A 23,685-nucleotide genomic window follows, 5' to 3' on the forward strand; every position below is an offset into this window, starting at 1 on the left:
ACAGTTAACAGGAAATAAAACGCAAAGAGTATGTTTAAAAGGCACTTGTAAGGTGTTTAAATATGTGACCCCGCCTGTGGAACCCCGGCTAAAGTCGCAGAATCTAATTATGAATAAAAGAGCGTCAAAGTAGTCATAGCCATAAAAATGACAAAAATAGGTAATGTGTGTTTATTGCTGTAAATGATAGATTATTACAAGAGTTTTGAGATTCAATACTCAAATTTTAATTTATAACATGATAAATACTAAAATTAATGATTTTATTGACACTACGTTATACTTTTGCGCAGCAAAAAAAAAAACCGGACGCGGGCTTTAACATTGATTTCAATCGTATCCGGGTTTATTTTTCAGCGCAACAACACTTGCTGATTCCTATCATTTAGTTCAGGAACTTCTTTTTGACTTATTTTCTATTAGAAAGAGTAAACAGACCTTAAAATCAATCCGCACGAGTGGCAATCAGGTCAACACAATGGAAAAAAAGCGACTTCACTTCAGCCGGCCGGTTCAGATCTCTGAGGTGTTTCCGTGTCATCGCCAAACATTTAACTTAAGAACAGCTTATGTGTATTGTAGCTCTGTATTCTGCCAATAATATTATTATATTATATTATATTTGTGTCTTATAAGTGTCAATAATATAATTCGTTTGCTGGATTAACTGTTAACTGCGTCGTTTTGACATCTGACATGGCAGCACCGAAGCATGTGCAAGAACGTAAAATGTCTGATTGCTTAAACAGCTTGTTAGATATTAATCTCGGTGGAATTGCCCAAATTATGATTTAAGCGGTTTTATAGCGGATTATTTTCTGGAGGATAATGGTGATGATGAACAGGACACATTCTTTGACGAAACTGAAGAGGAATTTGACGGTAAGTTTTTGTCATTATAATTTTTTTAATGCTGCTGAATATGTAATATACTGTCAGTGCCAATGTAATGCTAACACAGAATTCAAACTATGATGCAAACATAGTGGATTTAAATGTTTATTACATTTGTTGGTTGGAATTGAGTCAGTTTAAATTAATTACTTTTATGACATGATGTTTATTTGTTTGATTACACTCTGAATTGAAGCCAGGGCCATGTAGCCATAGGCCTACCTGTTTCTTGTCCCTATGCCCTCCCCGCAATTAATCAGATCCAGTCTAATATTTTCATATAAAATGCTTCATTATTCATTTTAAATGTGGATTTAAAATGGATAAATCCCCCCGCCCCCATGTTTAGTTCTCCATTTAGGTCTCTTGCTTTGAATTGAAAAAAATATCCTTGTTTTTTCAGGCAGTGACCAACATGATGATGAGGACGAGCCAGTTTTGGTGATTGAACCTCAACCTATTATAGACTGGCGAATCTGAAGAGGGAACACCAACAAGAAGAATTTGCTTCTAATGCTGGAATTCCAGATGTGAAGCTGAAAATAAGTTTCTCTTGCAACTGCAAGTATTTCAATGCTGAAAAGTGTTCTTCATTTTTCAAGGAGGGAGAGTTGCTGTCACTCATGATGAGTCATTTGGAGATGGACAATACTGTACTAGACATGGTAGTTTTAGTACAAATACAAATTCACTTGCACTCTGGGGAAGAAACCACTAAATCAAAAAAAAGGATCACAGACTTTTGTGAATAGAATCTATGAGATTATTAAATATTTTGCATCTAGACAATTTTAGAATGTGTACGAAATTTGAGACTAACCTGTTAAAGGGATAGTTCACCCAAAAATTTGAATTCTGTCATAATTTACTCACCCTCATGTTGTTCTAAACCTTTATGAGTTTCTTTCTTCTGCTGAACACAAATAAGATATTTTAAAGAATGCTGTTAACCAGACAGTTGACGGCACACATTTATTTACATAGTGTTTTTTCGCCTCCTACTAAGTCAATGTGTGCCGCCAACTGTCTGGTTACCAGCATCCTTTAAAATATCTTATTTTGTGTTAAACAGAAGAAAGAAACTCAAACTGGTTTGGAACAACATGAGGCTGAGTAAATAATGGCAGAATTAAAAATTTTGGGTGAACTATCCCTTGACTTATTTTTTTAATTTAAAAAAAAAAAAAAATTTTTACTCCAGATTTACTCAATGTTACACCGTGGCCCAGTAAGAGAATGAGATTTTCTGCCGAAATGTTACATGTTAATTATTTGATATTGATATATTATTGATATTATATTTGCACTGATGTTTCATTTTACTAATAAAGTTATACAAATCATTCCACTGAATTGACATGATAATTGTTGCTACAATCAAGCTCTTGTGATGGCCCCATTCGTTTCAATGTTTTTAGCTTTTTGGACATGCACATCATAATAAATAGGCCTGTTTTATAAAACTTTAAGAATTTTCCCCAAAATGTGTCATATATCACTAAAAAAGGGAGAATCTCAGCTTTAATGTGGTATATGGCACATATGGAGGATAATTATGGATCAAATGTGTTGCAGTTTTAAAAATAAGCTTTTTTTAAAAATGGAATTTCTCCAAAACATGATTTTCTGAGCCCGGAATTTAGCAAATCTTTGACACAGCCTTACTCAGTCAATATTAAAGATATCAAGGTTATATTTGCACAGAATGTTCTTTACATTATGTAGGATGATTGTATGTAGAAAACAGTGAATCACAAAAAAATGACTTTAGCTGGGTTTTCACAGGCAGGGTCACATATTGGCTGAATGTGTTAGATAAAGTGGGCGAACTTTAACCTTTTAGTAATTATACTTAAGTTAATTCAATTAATTGACATTTATTGATTATTTTATAGTTGACATGTATAATCTACTGTTTAGAAAACAGAAGTGAGTCCAACTCAGGAAATAAAGACGAGGATGCGAAGAAAGGATGAGCGGAGCAGAATATAAAGCTTTAAGATATTGACACAATTTAAGTTAATTAAAAGTGTTTAGAGGAAACAGACAGATTTTTTTTAAAAACAAGTTTACTATTATAAATGCTTCACTTATTAAAGTTTAGCCTATTTGTTGTTGCATGTGTTATAATGCCTTTTTAATGTGCTGTGGAGTTCATTTTCTTCATATTCTGATATTCAGATTTCATCAAATGTAATGTCAACACACATTTACAATCAGTTGTTTTGAATTTTACACATGCTTTGAGTGAACTGATGAATTGCTTTTAGGTTTGTTAAATATGTTTGTTTGATAAATCATGTGTTTTTAATTCATATTTCTGATAAATCTGGCCCACTTTAGGTGAAAAGAAATTTGTCAGGAGTGCACGAACTCAAAATATTGCAAATAACACATTATATCAACTGTATTCACACTGAAATATTATAAATATAATTTCAAAGCTGAATTTTCAGCATCATTACGCCAGTCTTCAGTGTCACATGATCCTTTCAGAAATCATTCTAATATGATGATCTACTCAAAAAACATTTCTGATTATTATCGATGCTGCTTAATACTTTTGTGGGGGGAAAAAAACAGTACTTTTGAAACTTTATTATAAATGTCTTTACTGTCATTTGATCAATTTAATGCATCCTTCTACAATAAAAAAATAATTATTTCTTTTAATCCTTCTGACTTTTAAACAATAGTGTATATATTTGAATGATGCGTGTGAACTAACTTTAAAGGGATGATGAACTGAGAAATCAAATTTTCCTTGAGCTTTTGACATCTAAGAGGTCATCACATTATAAGAATATCCTGTAAGTTTCAGAATTGAAATCGTCCTTGTTAGTCCAATAAAAGCTTTTATTGACACTCTGGGTCGAACATTTATGGGCGAATCATTCCGGTTTCCATTTTACGTTTTCAAAACAACTTCCCCAAAGTGAATCTAGAGGTGAGTTGAAACTCATTATAATACGCAAAACTGTTCTCCACTCACAGCAGTGGGCGTTTACTTCCAAGTCTTCAGTGCGAGACGCCCATAAAAACCCAGCGTTTATCCGCTAGGCTCAAAACTGGGTACAAAATAGCCTATTACTTATTCATTTTGATGTTTTTGAATGCAAAAACCAAGAGAACGTCATAAGTTGACCTCAGACAACGATATAATACAATTTAAAAAGCCAGTTCATGACGCCTTTAAAATCGATTAATTGACTGCCAATATTTCCACCATTTCCAAATTCATGGCTTCAGTTTATATAATATCACCTAAATATTCGCTCAAATATTTCAGCAGCAAAATATTTTGAAATGAATTTATATAATAAATCTTCTGAGGGGAAAACTGGCCTTGGCTAGCAGAGGTTCGGACATGTTCCCATTGTCATCCTATTATATGACAGTATTGACTACAGACCGATAAATATAAAGAAGTCCAAACTTTCTGAGCTGTAAGCAATATGATCACGCCATGTAGCTGTGTATTTAATCTACCAACAGTCCGAATAGCTTTTTTCTCCCATATTTCTATTTGTACGCATTTAAAATGCTAATGCCCACTTTATTACGTGCTCTATCAAATGCAAATGTTTTGTTTTACTGCAGTAAAGTTGGGCTGACAAAGGCATTAGCATATCTTATGCCTCTCTCCTTAGCATGCGCTGGCGTGGAAATGCTATAAATTACATTAACAGACGCATTAGATAAACAAGCCCAAATGATGTCGCCGTTAAGACCTGCAGGAAGGTTGTTTGGGCAAATGAAGGAGTCTGGCTTTGCTAGCATATGGCGCACCAATTTCATCAAATCCACACCGTCTGAACATTAGCTGGAAGTGTCAGGCGAGGCTGGAACCGCCAAACAGTCGTCGGTTTAATTACAGTTTATGACAATGGATGATTCAGAAACTTCAAGAAGCTTAAAAACAACTTTTAATTACTAGTGTTGATGGATACAGTGGGATTACAAGTGGCTTCGATGTGATGAGTGATGAAATTAAACAATAATAGTTGAGTTACTTTAAAAAAAACGGAATTACTTCAGTTTAATTTTGATACTACTCAATTCAATTTGCATCTTTTCTCCCGAACAGTCACTTAGACACTAATGTGAACAGATTTTTTTTAAAGTAACAAAACAGCATTTAATAAAAAGAGATGGTAACATAATTTTCATGATTTGTTATCGCAACATTTTTCTTTTGTCAAGTCAACTTAGATAATTTATGTAGTTCAGATAACATAATATTTTGAGTTTCTGATGTTTAAATCAATCTCCTTCATTGTATTAACTCAATTTTTTCCATTTCAATGAATTTAAAATTTTAAGGCAACCAGACTACTTATTTCTTTAAATTAAACCAACATTTTTTTTTTTTACAATATATTATGCCCTTTTGTTTTTGGCCTCTTCTAGAACAAAAAAACACATTATTCTCCTCATATTCTCCATTGTTGCGGCTCCTCTCTTCCCAGTCTGTCAGTAACGCTCTGTTTACTTCCTGTCTCTATGCAGCCCCTCCTCCTGAAAAGCACACCGTGCTCTGATTGGTCGGCTGGAGCAGTGTGTTGTGATTGGTCGAGCGCTGCGAGTGTGTTTGGGAAATGTCCCGCCCCTTTCCATAACCGCCATTTTAACACACTACTAACTAACTCAACAAGGCCCCGCCCCTTTATTATGCGCATTAATTATTATAATGAGGAATATTGTGACATGTTCGTTCCCGGAAGAAACTCAAGACTACAATGGAGGCGTTTCAGGAGTTCAGAAACACTGACACGTTTGATTTTTCATGTTCAACCAGCAAATAAAAGTAACTTTCCCCAACACTGTAACTGTATGAACGCAGCACTGATGGCGACATTGGTAAAGTGCTGCTTTTACTGTATAAAGCTTATTAGGAAGACAGCGACGGACGTAACCCACTATAATTTTTAGGACACCAACCATCCGCTCTATATGGAGGCCTGAACATCCTCATCCTACTTCACACACATCATGGGCCGTAAGAAAACCTCAGTCCCAAACAGATGGCCTGCAGTCTCCGAGGACACACGGATACATGACTGCTGTCCCGTCCCCTGCTGACACACACACACACACACACACACACTGCTGTAGTGCCTGGCAGATTGCAGCACAGGACCCCCCCAAACCTCCCCATCTGCACCTAAAGACCCACATGCCCTGACAATGAGGTGGCCATGTCCCTGCCTGCACACAAGCAGAGGGCCAAGAGCCCGAGGAGGGGGAACACATTAACAAGCTATAATCTCAAACGCCTTATCCATAATGCATTGTCTGGGCCAATTTACATGGTGTGGAAACCTTCGGGGAGAAAGAGCCATCCATCACATTACTTTATTAGCTTTCCACCCCGTCCTACTCAGGCCAGCCTTTCACTTCTCTTTTCTTTTCTTTTTTTTTTTAGGAGCTGTTTTGTCATGCTTGTACGGAGCACAACTGGCCCCATAAAGAACCTTAAACAGCTTAATTGTGAGGTTGTAAAAAAATTAATAAATTGTATGTACAAGAGTTTGAGGACGACAAAATATACACTTTCTACTTCAGTATTTTTACATTCAATTCAATGTGTTGCGAAAATGAAATCAAATTTTAAAATAAGGTCTCATTACACTCTAAAATGGCTGGGTTGTTTTACCCAGTCATTGGGTTACATTTTTTAATTACATTTTTAACCCAACGTTTGGGTTTGTCCATGTTTGACCCAAAGTTGGGTTAAAACAACCCAGCATTTTTACAGTGTGGTTTCTGTATTTACTAACATGAATTTAACATTTGTAAACCTGTTAATTCAAGTTAAAATAAAATTCATTGTTTGTTCAAGGTGCATTAACTAATACAACTTTTTATTAACGTTAGTAAATGTTGAAATTAACAAAAATGCTGGGTTGTTTCTGTAATCAAATTGTTGGGTTGATTGTGCATGGGTCAGAATACTGGGTTGTTTGGGGTACTGTAAACACATTATTTGGTTGCTTATGCTGGGTCAAATTTTTATTCAATAATCGTATACAAAAGAAAGTCAAAGAAATGTATTGAAAATTAAAAAAAAAATTTAGAGATTTTTAACAGTGTTAAAACAGGGTTTGTTGTATTAAAGAGACAATCATTATTTTACATTCGTAATATAACAGATATTTGTTACTACACTCTAAAAATTACTGGGTTGTTTTAAACCCCTCTTTCGGTTAAATATGGACAAACCCAGCCATTGGGTTAAATTGATATTTTTAACCCAATGTTTGGGTTTGTCCATATTTGACCCAAAGTTGGGTTAAAACAACCCAGCAATATCTGTTATATTACGAATGTGTAATTTTGTGTAGTTTTATTAAGGCAATGAGACAGGAAATAACCCAGCACATGAGTAAGACTTAACCCAGCAAGATGGTCAATTTCACCCACTGGTTGGGTCAAATGAATGACCCAACAATATGGGTTAAATGGAAAAACCCAGCACTTGGGTCAAACTAACCCAGCACGTGTTCTGTCCTAGTGACCCAGCGGTGTGGTTAAGGTTGGGTTATTTTTTAACCTTGGATATTTTAGAGTGTAGTAAATGCTGTAGATAACACAGTCTCCTCCCAAGTCGTCATATAACTGACGTCTTGGGACGTCTTTTGACCGTACGTCAACATCCGCCTTTTTAGGGCCCCCTTAAACGTCGGTTACATGACGATCCCGGGCCGTCATACAACTGACGCTTTACCTTTAACGTCGGTTAGGTGACGGGGTAGGTTTAGGTCTGGGGTAGGGTTAGGATCCGATAACGTCATCTAACCGACGTTTAAAAGGCGGATGTTGACGTATGGTCAAAATGTATATATTGTTCATTCTTAGTTCGTTTAACTAATGAAATCTTATTGTAAATGAAACCTGTTGCGTTACAAAAAGTAAAACGTCTTGCTTTCTCAGTGACGGCGCTGATGTTTAATCAATATTATTTTTATTAAAGGTACATTATGTCACTTTTGAGCCTCTAGTGGTATAAAACAAAACTACATGGATTTTGCGGGAGAACATTGTTTTACAGGTTGGGTTAGTTCACCGTTTTCACAAATTCAGATTTTTGTAGTTTACACAATATTTGTATTGTTTGAAAAAAAAAAACCGTTTGCGTCAAAAGTTTACGTTTCCAGGGCGTTGTTGAGTAAATTAATGGCCAAAGCACATAAACAGTTTTTAGTTGAAAACACTTTAGTGTACCCTCTAAGCAATGCTGGGTTGTTTCAACCCAAATTTGGGTAATATGGACAAACCCAAAAGTTGGGTTAAAAATGTCATTTCAAATTCTTTTACTTTCGACTGTATATTTTTGAATTGCATTTTTAACACAACATTTGTGTTTGTCCATATTTGACCCAAATTTGGGTTGAAACAACCCAGCATTTTTAAAGACCCAGACCATCTCTTACAGAAACACAAGCAATTTCTGTTAACTAAACTCAACAAATGTTAATAAATCCTGTCACTAACGTCTTGTTCATTGTTTGTTGATGTTAATTTTAATTAATGGGACGTTATTGTCAGGCTCTGTAAACACTGGGTTGTCTTAACTCAATTTTGGGTCAAATATGGACAAACCCAAACGTTGGATTACAAATGCAATTTAAAAATGTAACCCAATGGCTTATTTTATTTTAAATTGGGTTAATACAACCCAACATTTTTTAAAGTGAAGAGTTTAAAACTGATTAATTGTGAGAACTGCATATGAGCATGAGTTAGAGCCTACAGTCACATCACGGCGGAGAAATAAGACAAAACCGTTCTCAACAAGAGCAATCTCAAATGAACTCCCCCATGAATCAATCAAATCAGCTGCAATTATGAGAGTGTGTGTGTGGAGGGTCAATGGACGGCTTGTTACATGACCCTGTGATCATGCTTTGACTACTAAACAGTCCTGTATGAGAGGCTGACAGACGAGAGCGTCTAATTACCTTCAAGTTTAGTCGGTTCAGTTATTCTGAAAGAGACGCAAACACGCCTGCACATGTCAGGATTATTCTATCACAATAGCGATGAAAACTTTTGGCTCAGTTTTTTAGAACAAAATCTTCTATCATGATGAGTCATTTTCTTTTCACGATAACAATATACATTACGATATAGTTATTTTTGCTCTGCATGCAGCACAGCCTCTCGTACCTTATTGCTTAATTGCTTAATATCGTTAATATGTTCTAAATGAGTCTGATTAGTTTTAGTAATATTAAAAATGAAATTTCTCTTCACTACATGCAAGTGCAATAATGTTTAAAGTCCCCGTGAAATCAAAATTGAACCTATTTACTTTGTTAGCGCATATTACTAGTCTTGTGGTGAACAATTAATCCGTGCAAGTAAAAATATATTTAAAAAATGTTTTACCTTGGTAATCTTTAATCAAAATCTGAAAAGTTACTTCCGGTCTGGAACGGTTTCTTTTTCTGATGACGTAGGTTTCACAACTTGGGTGGGGAAACGCTTAACCACTCCCCTCAAACCGTTAGTTTGCTATGAGCGAGAGATGGAGAGGAGGAGCGCTAGAGTAAAACCCTGCCCTCTGTTCAATATTCCGTTTCACTTGGAAATACGTCACAGCACTGGAGAAAAATCGTTTGCAACTTCCGGTTCACGGGGACTTTAATGTCATCTATCTTACTTTTTTTTCCTAACCAGTAAAACATTTGACAACCAGTTTTTAAACTTGTTTAAAATATTGTCTGCGTCTTTCATCACTGATGGGGTTATAGTCATCGGAGAATTTTCTCCTTTCTCAACCTCAAACAACTTTTTATTATTACGGCAATTGCTTTGAAAAAGTGCCGCGTTATAGTATTCTTCTGTGCATCATCATAATAATAATTCTGGTGATTTTTCTCTTGCATGCAGTGACGGGACGTCTGGTGCCCACCGTGAGCACAAACCCACAAAAGTGCCCGTTTGTTTAATTGTTGCACATCTCTAAACACCTCGCTAACTCATTACCCAGACTTTACCCACAATCCATCTCAGCAGTGAGGACAGCGCACATCATGCGGGCAGCCACTGAGAAACAGCTTCATAACTGTAATCATACATGTAGAGACGCTGCATTTGTGCCATACTGTACGATTAGCAAGACAAATAAGTAATAATTTGCTAATGGCAACATTATGTTGAGTCAGTTTAGGGGCAATTAAAGTGAGTGATATTTACATATGCCTAATGAATCACCGTGCAGTGGCAGCTTCAGGAAACTCATGAATATTCATCCATGCATGCGCCGCAGTTTATACACTGAATTATGGTTGATTTGCCCTTTTAAAAAATGAACATGGGCGCATCTCCCACAAGGAGCGAGTGAACAATAAAGGCTGATTATAAAAATGTTTTAGTGGTAAACTGCCGGCGAGGAGACCAAAGGCTCGTTTTTATAGACTTCCCAGGCTTGTTTCGTGCAACAAAAAGAAAAGAATGAATGAATAAATAAAAGCCGTGCGCGCGGGTTCGGTTCGAAGCACTGGGGCAATCTGTGGCTTCTCTCCTGTTCAACTGGTTGGCACCCATTAGTGAGGTCAACTATATCAGCCAGCAATCATCAATCAGTCTTCATCTGTCATGTTTCCTCGTCTTTCAGCAGGTGCGCTGTTTCATATCCATACGCGGATGTTTTTGAGATGCAAAGCGAGGAGAGACGCAGCTTTCAGTTGTCTGATTCTTCACTGCAACTTCCGAATTCGCTAATTGGTCTCTATTAATTGCAAAATGTGCGTTTTGAGTTGGGAAATGCAATTCCCTGGGTAGATTACTAATTGTAAATGCCAACATCTGCCGTCATGAAAGTGATGCGATCCTGCCCACTCTGACCTTTTGACCCTGATCCTGATACTATGGAATTTTAAACATTTAATAATTTACAATTAACAATAATTCAACATTTTGATGTTTGAGAAAGAAAAAGAAGAACATCTAATCATTTCTTTAATACATTCTCATTTTAATTTGGCAACTTATAAAATTTTAAACATATAAACTAGTGTAGGAAATAGCAAATGTAAATTGTATTATTGAATTTGAATTAGCATTTTGTTTCAAATGTTGCACATTTGGTATGGAAAATGTACATTTACATATAAAAATACATTGCAATTTTGCATTTTACATTTCAAATAAAAAAATGGCTACCCATAAGCTTCCATATTAAACAAGTCTCTGTTTACTTTACGCTGACGGGATCAGACCGTATTTAGGAAATGTTTGATGCTTTACCAATCAAGTCTGTAACGCCGATTGCGAGTTTGTTTCGAATACTGTGACTTCTACAATATAGGTTCATGCGGTTCATCACTGTAAAAAAAAAAAAAAATTCTTTTGTCAAATCAACTTATATTATAATTTAATCAATAATTTATTTAGTTCAGAGAACTTATTATTTTGAGTTTCTTATGATTAAATCAATCTCCTTCATTGTTTTACCTCACTTTTTCCATTACAATCAACTTAAAATTTTAAGGCAAACATGTGACTTAATTTTTTAAGTTATACCAACAATATTTTTCAGTGTGGGGAGTTTAGTGGGATCTTTTGAAGAATGTAATAATTTTTTGATAAAAATCCTCTAAAATCTGGCTCCTAAAGGTGAAAACCTGGCTACACCAGGGAATTTTAAATTCCCTGGAAAAATCATGAAAATATATACAATCCTTAGTCATATTAGCTATGAATAAAAAATATTCTACTTCTATTTCTATTGTATACTCTTACAAATGAAGTTCTTAATTTTGAAGGACTGCAAAAGTCATGAAAAAATTTGGCAACCCTGAACATACTAAGATAAATAGGCACTTGTTTGCTCTACCTAAACAGTTATCACTCCAGTTTAGGATCAGATATCATCCACTCTCACAAATGATGGTCACAAAAGCTCTCACTGTGTCATACCCTTTAAAAAGGTATCAATATTTACACTTTTGGTACCGTACCTTTAAGATAGCCTACTAATATTTTGTGTGGCTTTTGAAAGGGCACTGTCCAGAAACAGCTTTTCTGAGAGTGTATCCTAATATCCTAAGCATGTCTCTAACCTAAACGTGCAACACTTTCCCTGACCTCTCACGTAAGTAGCATCTGCTCTCAGGCCAGAGGAGAAATCACTTCACAAAGAGCATTGCTGACACCTTGTGGCTGAAAGGATTGGGATTTGCACTGGGTAGATTTTCCCACTAGAAGAGCTTTACAAGAAAAGAAAAGATTAATACTTCAAAACTCTTCAAAAGATTAATACTTTATTCCCTGAAATGCTACATCCATGACTTCTGATGTGTTTTAACACTCCACCCAGGTCTTCACTGAGTCACATGAGACCTACTCGGTTCTGCAAGTAGCCTACCCTGTTATAATGCATAATCGTTTGACCCTACGGTTTCTGTAGCCTATTTGGTGCCTGAAATTTTACAAAATCGTCAAATGTCATTTATTGCATTAATATATCATGCTAAAACCGTGCCGCACACATTTTTGCAAACATGTAACGACGTAGGCCTACAATTCACTGCAGTTTTCCGATTAAATGAACAGGTAGAAAAAGCAACAACTTCTACTCATTTTCACACACATGATGGTTACATGGACTCGCGAGGCCACATTACCACGGGTGTGTATTATTTTAATTCAACAGTGCATCGTCAATTATATCATACTTTTAACAAACATTTTGCAACGTTTTTTCCCCGTTAATATGTGGGCACTTGCGAATCAATGGCCATTAAATAACTGGATAAATAACTAAATGCAGAAATAATTTGCGCTGCAATGTGTTTATGATTGCAAAAATAAATTAAAATAACATGATAAATAATAACGGTTTTATTTTAAATATTTATGAGACCAGAAGCCTCAAACCAATCAGGTAAGGCGAATCTACAGGGCTGTTGAATGCTTGATTCTGATTGGTTGATGAACGTTCTCTAAAGTGTGCAGTGTTATTTTCCAAATAAAGAAGCACAGTTTAAGCAGGAGCTCTTCAAGCTCAAACCGGGGCACCACGTTTTGCTTCAGTTTCTGGGATGAACACGAGTTTACTGGAAACTATGAGCAATGGGGTTTTAGATTAGTTTTATCTTGTTTGGTGGGTGTGTCAAAAATGTGTGCCTCAGCGAGACCTAGCTGCAGTTTCAGAACACCAGCGCCAGAACCGGAAGTAAGGGGCGGAGCTTACGTTCTTCCACCAGCGCCAGGACCGGAAATGAGGGACGGAATTATTGACGAGACAAGCAGGGAAGACAGCACGGTGAGTACAGGGAAAAAAAAGTCTATCTCCAGGCTTTTGCTAGCGGAACAAAACATTTATGTTGCGGGTGGGAGAAAGTAACATAGAAAGTAGTTGAGAACGTCAATTATAAGGACCCACGTTTTAAAAATGGTCGGGTTTAAATCGGGATCTGGCTTATAATTAGCCTACGGTTAATGTGTCGGGCCGGCCGGGCTCGGACACAACGTGCACAGGCTGGGTTGGCTTCATTTTTTTGGGCCCGATCTAAGCTGGTTCTCAAATGACTGTTTGGATTTTGCGCTGGAGGCTTGGGATGAGATGCGTAAGAAATTAGTCCCTCACACTAGCATTTTAAGGGAAAAAACTGCAAAATGTCTTAAAATAAAACATCAGAACAACTGTACTTTTTGACATCATCATCTCCATATGGCTTTTCTAACATAGTACATTTGTTCAGTATAGCTCACCCACAGCTTTGCACTTGAGTCCCGATTCAAAACTTATGCTAATCAAGCTAAAATGCTGAAGCAAATTGTGTTTGTATATTTTGGATATATGGTTTAGAAGAGGGTTAGTGTTACTTTCACACGTGAAAGCATTAACCTTTTACCACCACTCACAAGACATTTAATTTAACATTTAATTGACACAAGCCAACGTATAATAACCAACGTAATAAACACCTCCACCAGCATCTGTTTCTGATAAAACTGAACACACTTTTAGCCGAAGTTTCGCGAAACGTGCAAGAAGCGTTTTGCAAAAATGTTTCTGCTATTCTCAGAAATGTCACACAATTCTTTGGTATTTTTTTATTATATAAATACAATTATTTAAAAAAAATTACAATATTATTCTATTTCATAATTATTGTAAATACAAATAATTGAATTACATCCTCAATAAAAAAAGCAGTGCATTTGCTTAGTTTTATATGCAATGTGCACATAAAACCACAAAATTTGCAAAGCCCAAATTGCAATCCTCAGAAAATGACTTTGTTTTAGTTTTTACCATAATAAAGTTTGTATAATGTTTAATTCTGAAAGAAAGAATTTGTTTTTTGAAATGTATGTAATAACTATTCATACAATGTAATTGTATGGCCAAAAGTGATGGCCTAGGAAATTCAAATATTATTCAAAGTGTGTTAAAGATTTTGTAAGCATATTGGGTAGTTGTGTTTGGAGTTGATGGTTTTATTTGTGATGACAACACAATAAAACATGCCAAATTGTATGGACATAAGTTCTGGCCTGGCTGTCAAAAACAAGAGAGAAATTTAGAGAGAAATTTTGCCTAATAGTTGTGTGTGATAAATAGCTTAAAGGGGTCATGAACTGGCTTTTTAAATTGTATTATATTGTTGTCTGAGGTCAACTTATGACGTTCGCTTGGTTTTTGCATTTAAAAACATCAAAATGAATAAGTAATAGGCTATTTTCTAGCCTAGTTTAAGCCTACCTGAAAAACGCTAGGTTTATATGGGCGTCTCGCACTGAAGACTTGGAAGTAAACGCCCACTGCTGTGAGTGGATAACAGTTTTGCGTATTATAATGAGTTTCAACTCACCCGTTGATGCATATGGAAGAAATTGTTTTGAAAACGTCCAATGTTGTAAAATGGCGACCGGAATGATTCGCCCATACATGTTCGACCCAGAGTCCGTGTGTTACACCATTCCTGTCAGATCCAATATAGACGACACAGCACCATTCTTTACTCTTAATCGCTCTGCAAATCCAGTCTTGTTTACAAAACAATCCACAGTGAAATGAAGCGAACAGACGACGATGTTTTACCTCATCAGCTGGAACGTCATTACAAATAAAGTTTATCCATGCAGTCCTATTGGAATCCAGAGGAAGCTTATGCAGCGACTGTCTTCTTCCACAACCAGACGCTGCACAATATTCTGTATCGCTCGGTAGCTCGATCGTCATCACGAGGTATCTATGTTATTTATCTATGTGTGTAATGCGCGAATCGGTGGGCGGGGCTAAACCAGCCATGTTGAAGTAGGCGTTGATCTTCTTCTGCGGGGGTGGTGTTTTATCCTCTTTGTCGTCATAGTTCCCCACTTTGAAAAACGAGTCGTTTGCTGAGGCTGGTGTCAATAAAAGCTTTTATTGGACTAACAAGGACGTTTTCAGTTCTGAAACTTACAGGATATTTATTCTCATAATATGATGACCTCTTAGATGTCAAAAGCTCAAGGAAAATTTGATTTCTCAGTTCTTCACCCCTTTAACCAAATTAAGTCTTTTTTTCTTCCCTCATATTGAAAATATTTAGCTCATATTTTGATGGTTTAATCGAACTTGTAGGGTCATTAAAAACAAATATTCCCTCCGGACATCACTTCTGGCCACAACTGTATATACATTACTAATTATGAACAACAGCTATTTGTGTTATAGTGACAGTAACAACTGTGTTACATCTACAGTACAACGAAGCATTGAAAATCCTCCTGTAGTCAATAATTTTATCCCTTAGAACTCATCTTTGAGATTCAAAAAGACATTTTTAAATGTTTTTCCTTGAATGTAACTGACCCCCTTGCTATATTTAGTATAAGCGGTTCTATGAATATGCAAATGAGCCCCGCCTCCACTCACTCAGAGATCCACTGGTTGACGATCACACGTTGTTCTGATTGGTTACAAGGAAGTTTGCGACGTCAGAAACACCAGCGATTTCACACCGTGTTTTTTAAGCAGAAAATACTCAGCAATGCTGTCAACTTATGAATGTATTAAAAACACCACATAGACATATAAACAAGCTTAAAAGCTGGATTTTCACCACAGGGGGAATTCCACTCTCAGAAAAATGCCTCTCTCAGTACAGAAAAGTGACGAATATCCTCATCTCCGAAAGCGCGACGCGAGACATGAAAATGTCGGGGAAGGGCATCATGCCTCTGCGATCCACTTTGGTCTGGACTGTGTACGACTTCAGCTCGGATTTCCCGGTCAACACAGAGGTATGAATGACAGCGATCCTCGCCTCCTCCTGATACGGAGCGTCCCTGTCTTTCCCTATGAAGACGTCGTGACTCTGTCCGGGCCTCCAGAACGGGTATGTGACCGTTAGCGTCTCCAAACGCTGCACTGTGAAGTACTCAACCGGGACGGGACGGTCGTCGGCGGGTTTGCACTGGACCAGCGACAGGTGCCGGACCTCCGAGTTGTTGAGCAGGAGGGCCACGTTCAGAGGCGAGGTGTACCACACCGTCAGGCGCTTCTTCTGAACCGGACTGGGGTTCTCGGCCCTTTGCAGCACTGACGAATGATCCTTACAGTTGTTGCACTCGCTGGAGTTCATCTTCTCACAGAAGCCCAGATCCTGCGCACACGTGCACATGTACACGCTGCGCTCAGTCACGTAGGCCACCTTGAATTCGGAGCGCAGGACGGCAGGAGAGACGAGCCACACTATGCAGAACAACACTACAAAACTCATATGACTGCACAGGATCATCTCTGAATGGGATTCTGTGAGACCTGCATGTGCGAGACGGAAGAACAGATCGAACTTTATTGGAAATGTAGACGTTACAACAGCATGAACAAGACAAAAACATTATATAAAACATAACAGATAAAGTATGTAGGGAGATAAAAAACAACAACAGATTATTCATTAAATATAAAAGTAAAAAGATTAATAAATAAATTATCCTAAATATAATTATAAAACAGTTCTGGGGTGCGTTTCCCGAAAGCATCGTTAGCCAATTATGGTCGCAAGTTCCGTCGTTATCTGCATAGTTTAACAAGTCGGTGTTTCCCGAAACAATCGTTCCAACGAACATTCGCTAACAGCATCGCAAAGTTGTGTGGTTTGAACGACAGTTCTCGGCCTGTGGTCGTTTCTATATTGCAACACATTTGGACGTAATAAATCCGTATCTTGAGCAAAATAAGCAAGCTGACAGTCAGTACAACCGGTGCCTTTAATTTAGAATACATACAAATGTAATTTACGTCTTTTTGTTTGTCAAAAGATTTAAAGTACCGATTTTGAAGAGTGCGCATGTGCGAACGTGCTCTACTATGTAAGAACGAGCCAAATATTGAGTCTGGTAATAAAGCAGAAAACTGAGAACAATTAGAAATAGTCCTCAGATGACATGTCTGTAATTTATATAAAACAAATCTAGCGTTAATTGGATCTCAAACAGTTTCATTAAAAGTAGTTATTCCACCACGTGCGAAACCAACGTGGTTAAACGATACTTTGCGACAGTGGGTTTCGGGAAACAGTCGTGACTAGCTAGTTGATTTCTCCAACGATGCATCGCACTATGGCAGTGAAGCAGCGAACTACGCCGTTGTACGGGAAACGCACCCCTGATTGGTCAATAACTGTGCGCTATTCATGATGAAACACAGCTATGACCGCTTCACCCAACAGTTCTGTTTATCACTGCTCAACACTGCAGTTCCTATGTTGTGTTTGTTTGAGCTTTCATGCATATTACACACTGGAGCGTTGTTGATGTTTACGGTCAGGGACTATTTTTTCTTCAATATTTGTATTCTTCGCTAGAGCTTCTTACATCAGTATCTGAATGAGTCATGGCTCTGTCCCAAACCCAGTGTGCTGCCGCCTCGTGTTGACGGCTAACGCAGCGTCCTGACAAGTTACGATCTGCAGCTCTTCTTACAAGCACGCACGCGATATTTGACTTATTGTTGATTTCAATAGAATCCAGTGTTAGAGAAACATGTGATACTTACGGCCCCTTAAATCAAAATATACGTTTTTTAGCTTTTAGGATCAACATGTTAGCCTCAAGGTTATGATCTATAAGCTGGTGTGCTCCAAAACAATGACAAAATTCGCAACTAGAATATGCAAAAGTGCAAAAGTTCAGTAATTCAACTTAAAAAGTGAAAAGTGAAACTAATATATTATATGGACTCAGTGCATGATATTTTAAGCCTTTATTTGTTGTAATTGTGATGATTATGGCATACATCTTATGAAAACCTTTTTACAATATTCTAATTTTGAATTAGTGGTTTTCATAAGCTGTAAGCCATAATCATCCAAATTATAACAAATAAAGGCTTGAAATATCTCACTTTGCACGTAAAAGAAACGAGATTTCCTTAGATTTCCACGACGCATGCGCGAGAATTGCTATCTGCTTACCGCAATTCTCGCGCATGCGTCGTGGAAATCTAAGGAAATCTCGTTTCTGGCCTACAAGGAAGAAAAGAAATAGTCGAATAAACTCGTTATTTTTGTTTGTTTTTTCGCACAAAAAGTATTCGCGTCGCTTGATAAACATATAGTTGAGCCACGGTTAGTCACTTGGGATATTTAAACATTTTCTTCATTGACTTTATGGGCCGTCAAGAGGCAGTCCCTTAGGAGCCAATGTGGTAGTTATACAGCTCTCAAATTTAATCAAAAATATCTTCATTTGTGTTCCGAAGACGAACGAAGGTCTTACGGGGTTGGTACAGCATGGGGGTGAGTAAATAATGACTTAATTTTCATTTTTGGGTGAACTAACCCTTTAAGCATAAAAACATATAGAAGAAATCAAAATACTTTGAAAAATTGGTCCATTTTGAATCAGAACTATTGATTTCAGTAATGAATTAATTCATTTGATAGTTACGCCATCTTGGATGATTATCTCTGAGCTTGTTTCTACACTGTCAGAAAAAAAGGTACGAAAGCTGTCACTGGGGCGGTACCTTTTCAAAAAGGTACACTTTTGTACCTAAAGGGTGCATATTGGTACCATAATTGTACAAATATGTACCATGAAGGTACCAATATGCACCCTTTAGGAACAAAAGTGTACCTTTTGAAAAGGTGCCGCCCCAGTGACAGCTTTCGTAACTTTTTTTTTGACAGTGTATTCATTTCGCTGAAGGATACTTTGAATTTGCCTTCAAGACCGATTATTAGAAGGCAACATCACTCAGATTGTGCCTTACAAACTCAATCTACACAGGAATAAACCAATTCCCTTACCAGTGACAGATCTGCAACCCACAGGGTGTTTCAGTGACGCGTGAACAAGAGTGGCGCTCTGATTGGTTAGTCAGCCAATGCAAGATGTAGAGAGGACAATAAAGCGGCCCACTTTCAGCGGTGCCATGGTGTTCATAAGCTGGCGTCTCAGCTGAAAAGAACAACAACCAGGGAAACACAGTGAACACATCAGTCTATCAGGTCACATCTACAACTGAAAGCATAAAGTGATCCACAATGACAAGTTTGTCCATTTAAAGGTAGGGTATGTAATTTCAGAGCGGCTAGCAATAGCAAGCTTGTTTTGAAAGCATTAGATCCCGTCCTCCCTTTAAACGTACAGTATGAGATTTTTGGCCACCAGGGGTCACTCGTTTAAAATAATAACAAAAGACGTACTTTGATGACGTCGGGAAAGAGCGTGGGCTCACGGGAGTTGTTGTCGCTGTCAATGACAACCAGCTCAGCTCATGACATGACATCATCGTTTCACAAAATATACGGATATACGGCATCTCTCTGTAGATTTAGCTTGTCAAGAAGCTTTAAATGCAACCCCAATGTTTACCTGTGTCACGCTTCTCCTGTCCCAAACCCTTCTCGGGTCATATTTTTCAGGTACGTTTGAGATTTAGCTAATGAGCTGGCTGTAGCAGCAGAACGTGCAGGCAAAGCGTAATCGTGGTCCATAACTATTATACAGACGAATATAAATATTAATATTACGCTACTTTATTGAATGACCTATTTTAGAACATTTTTCATTTATAGAGCACACCGGATTATAAAGCACATAAGATACTGCAGTCAAAGTTTGACTGGGTTTGCGTTATTCATCCACTATGTGCTAAGGCTAATAGTGAGTGCGCGGCGCCGGAGGTGAGACGTTTATTTAGTAAGTATGAGCGCGCTGAAGCGGGCACGTACATTCGCAGCCTGACTCATAAGAGTATTCAATGTGCGCGGCTCGCTAACAGCAACAGTTGGCTGTTTTGAATGAGACGACACGGTTACTGTGAACGGGGAGCGCTTTATGCGCGAGCAGCACCGGGGACAGTGTCTGTTAAGAGTGAGCGCTCGTGAGCGGGCACGTGATTTACACACATAAAAATACGTACTACTTTTTTTCTTCGTCATTTTCTTTACTTTATTGGCGGTAGTCCAGTGTTCCCCTTTGTGTTTGGCGGTTTCGCCGGGTACCGCAAGGAAGTTAGAGAAAATAGAGGAGTCAAAGGTTATATGACGCCATAGACGGGCGACGAAACGGAAATAAAGAAACGTCCCGTGTCTTCGAATTAAACTATAAATTTCTCCGTATTTGAAATTTGGTGGAAACTGTTGGGATAATGCAAGTACACATCTAACAGAAATATATAACATAGATACAGTTATTTTTGCTATTTTTAATGCAGAAAAAATACATATTGTGGCTTTAAAGGGATAGTTCACTTTGAAATTAATTTTTGATATGTTTTATCTTACCTCAAGGGCATCCAAGATGTAGGTGTCTTTGTTTCCACAGTGTTTTCAATTTTGACATTTTTCAGTCAAACCGTTGTTGTCTATCAGTCATACACTGGAGGCTAAGGGGGTCCACCAAAAAGCATGCACAGAGAAGTCAAAATTAAACATGATTTAATGACTCGTAAATGTAAGTACACATTGATGGCCTAAGACACGAAACGAGCGGTTTGTGTGAGAAAACGAACAGTATTTATATCGTTTTTACCTCTTGTAATCACAGTGATCTGAATCAGTTGTGAAATTTCCAACTGAACCGAACTGAATCAGTTCAATGTTACGCCGGAAGTGATCGCTTGCATGTGACCTCACTCAATATTTACACGGAGATTTCGGAAGTTTTACCTTTTACTAAACATATTTAGATATACCGAAATCGTCTTCCATTGCGGTTTCCCGTATATCTAAATATGTTTAGTGAAAGGTAAAACTTTCGAAATCTCTGCATAAACAAAGAGTGACGTCGGCGCGCAAGCGATCACTTCCAGCGCATGCGCAGACCGAAGCGGACATCATTTTGTCATGGCTATGATTACAAAAGGTAAAAACGATATAAATACTGTTCGTTTTCTCACACAAACCGCTCGTTTCGTGTCTTAGGCCATCAATGTGTACTTACATTTACAAGTCATTAAATCATGTTTAATTTTGACTTCTCTGTGCATGCTTTTTTAGGTGAACCGATTGAGGACCCCCTTAGCCTCCAGTGTATGACTGACAGACAACAACGATTTGACCAAAAAATGTCAAAATTGAAAATACTGTGGAAACAAAGACACCTACATCTTGGATGCCCGTGAGGTAAGATAAAACATACCAAAAATTAATTTCAAAGTGAACTATCCCTTTAAAGCAGCACTATGCAGTTTTTTTTTAACCTTAACCGAATAGCTTCGGAGTTATTGCAATGGTTATATGACTATTTTCAGGTTGAATGTTGGGCGCCTCAGACTCAAATCACTTAACATTACAGTAATAGTAATTAACGTAAACAACTGACAGCTCTTGTTCGTACCACCTGACTGTTGCAGTGATGCAATGATTGGATGTTTTTTTGGTCCTGTGACTTCCACAGAATATACATGTCCATGTTTTAATATTTAGACCACTTCTATCATTTGTGCTATCAGGATGTGAAGAGAGTTTCAACCAGAATAACCATGAAAAAATAAAATGCCTACCCTATCTTTAACAATGGATATAAACATGTTACAATTCTGAAAATGAAAAAAGCACAATTCTAACCTATTTCTTCACTCAATTTCTTCATAATGTAGAACTCTATGGTTCTTGACTCAATTTTAAAGAACTCTTTATGCCAAAAAAGAAGAAATGATCGCATAATACTTTCATATTTCACGGTTGTTTTTTTATTTTTCTCTAGTGATAAAGTATGTTTACAAGCTGTTTAATTCATACATTCTTTAAACAAAATTAAGTTATTAAAACTAGATATAAGACGGGAATGCCTAAAAGGTTCTATATATGAAGACAGAACTCTTTAAAGTTCTATTTAGAACCTTTTCTTCTATTGACATTAACTGTATGTCCAGGCCAGTTTCTGGACATTTTTTACATTAAATATTTAAACAAATAGACAATGCACATTTTCAACAGTTCACATCATCCGCATGTTTAAAGCACTCTTACAGTGTTACATTCAAATACTCATGCCTATCATCAAAAAAACAGTGTAACTTTACCTTTGTATCGGCTTTCTCTGGCAAGTTCAGACCTGAAGGTTTGGATTCTCTGAGCTTGACTCTCACACAAACTCCTCGGCACAGGCGTGTGTCTTAGATTTGGCAGGCTTCTTCCTCCAGGGATTTGAACTGTGCTTGAGTTTCTTATTATGCAACAGAACTGGCTGGAGGTGACGTGCCGTTAGCAAACACTATTTATCCCGTCTGGTCCAGAACATATGCAGCTGTCCTCCATTTTCTCTACTGAATAACGCAGGGTGTGTCACACTTCATCAGCGAGTCCAAGCTGGTTCACGATTTACTTTCCATCTCATCTTCTCACACACAGCAAACAAGAACTTATTCATTCTCAACCAACATCACTCCTTACCTCCTTTTCATAGCTTTTCATACCATTCATAAAGCGCTTCAGTCTTTCTCCTAAATGCAAAATGAAAGAATTCCTGGCAGCTGATGTGGTGATTCACTGTTTCCTCTAGTTAATCTGAGAAAACATCTGCCTTGTCAAACAATAATACCCTGTGTGTGTTGTTAAAGTGGTTAGATTCTCTTTAGATAAACACTGTCCACATATGGCTTTTCTAACACTTACATTGACTGAGTCCTGAACCGTTTACAGTAAAGAACGAACGAGAGTGAAAGGAAATACCTGCTAGTGTTTGCCACGTCCATCTCACGGTCCACTCGTCTGAGGATCTCAGAGATCATTCATGGACTGTGGGGTTGGGCTTGTCGAATACACAGACGTTTCCAACGCCACAAGACTGTGTCCTCAGAATCTTGCTATGCACGAGCCATGAGGCCAAGAAGGAAAATGTTAACTGGAACAATGTGAGGCAGAGGCAGTCAATAAAAAATATGAGGCAAGCGCATGACTCGACCATGACCATATAAAAGCCTGAGCTGGAAGCGCTGCTGGAAATCTGAGCACTGAATGATCCTGTGTTAAACAATGTAAAAAAAAGTTTTAAAATTAACATTGATGCTTACATATACACTCACCTAAAGGATTATTAGGAACACCATACTAATACAGTGTTTGACCCCCTTTCACCTTCAGAACTGCCTTAATTCTACGTGGCATTGATTCAACAAGGTGCTGAAAGCATTCTTTAGAAATGTTGGCCCATATTGATAGGATAGCATCTTGCAGTTGATGGAGATTTGTGGGACGCACATCCAGGGCACGAAGCTCCCGTTCCACCACATCCCAAAGATGCTCTATTGGGTTGAGATCTGGTGACTGTGGCGGCCATTTTACTACAGTCAACTCATTGACATGTTCAAGAAACCAATTTGAAATGATT

At 37.5% G+C, this 23,685-nt stretch overlaps 1 protein-coding gene across 5 annotated transcripts; it reads right to left on the minus strand.

Annotated features, from left to right (window-relative positions):
* Window positions 1-13,947: 13,947 nt before the first annotated feature.
* On the minus strand, window positions 13,948-23,208 carry LOC120492253 (uncharacterized). Of its 5 annotated transcripts, XM_089117328.1 has the most exons (5): window positions 23,028-23,208; window positions 22,749-22,862; window positions 22,379-22,621; window positions 19,155-19,305; window positions 13,948-16,660 (listed from the first exon to the last, which is right to left on the minus strand). In XM_089117328.1, the coding sequence occupies exon 5, from the start codon at window positions 16,635-16,637 to the stop codon at window positions 15,996-15,998; it is 642 nt and encodes a 213-aa protein (XP_088973454.1). In that variant the 5' UTR covers window positions 16,638-16,660; window positions 19,155-19,305; window positions 22,379-22,621; window positions 22,749-22,862; window positions 23,028-23,208; the 3' UTR covers window positions 13,948-15,995. The 5 variants fall into 5 exon arrangements, with proteins under 5 accessions (XP_088973454.1, XP_088973453.1, XP_039546372.1 ...); XM_089117327.1 differs by lacking the exon at window positions 22,749-22,862; XM_039690438.2 differs by lacking the exon at window positions 22,749-22,862 and having other exon boundaries at window positions 22,379-22,692.
* Window positions 23,209-23,685: the final 477 nt, after the last annotated feature.

This window comes from Pimephales promelas, chromosome 11, assembly GCF_988280905.1.
Source record: "Pimephales promelas chromosome 11, fPimPro1.hap1.1, whole genome shotgun sequence".
Lineage (NCBI taxonomy): Eukaryota > Metazoa > Chordata > Actinopteri > Cypriniformes > Leuciscidae > Pimephales > Pimephales promelas.

Coding starts and splice junctions, on each gene's coding strand:
- LOC120492253 (XM_089117327.1), bottom strand. CDS start 16,637: ATGATCCTGTGCAGTCATATGAGTTTTGTAGTGTTGTTCTGCATAGTG.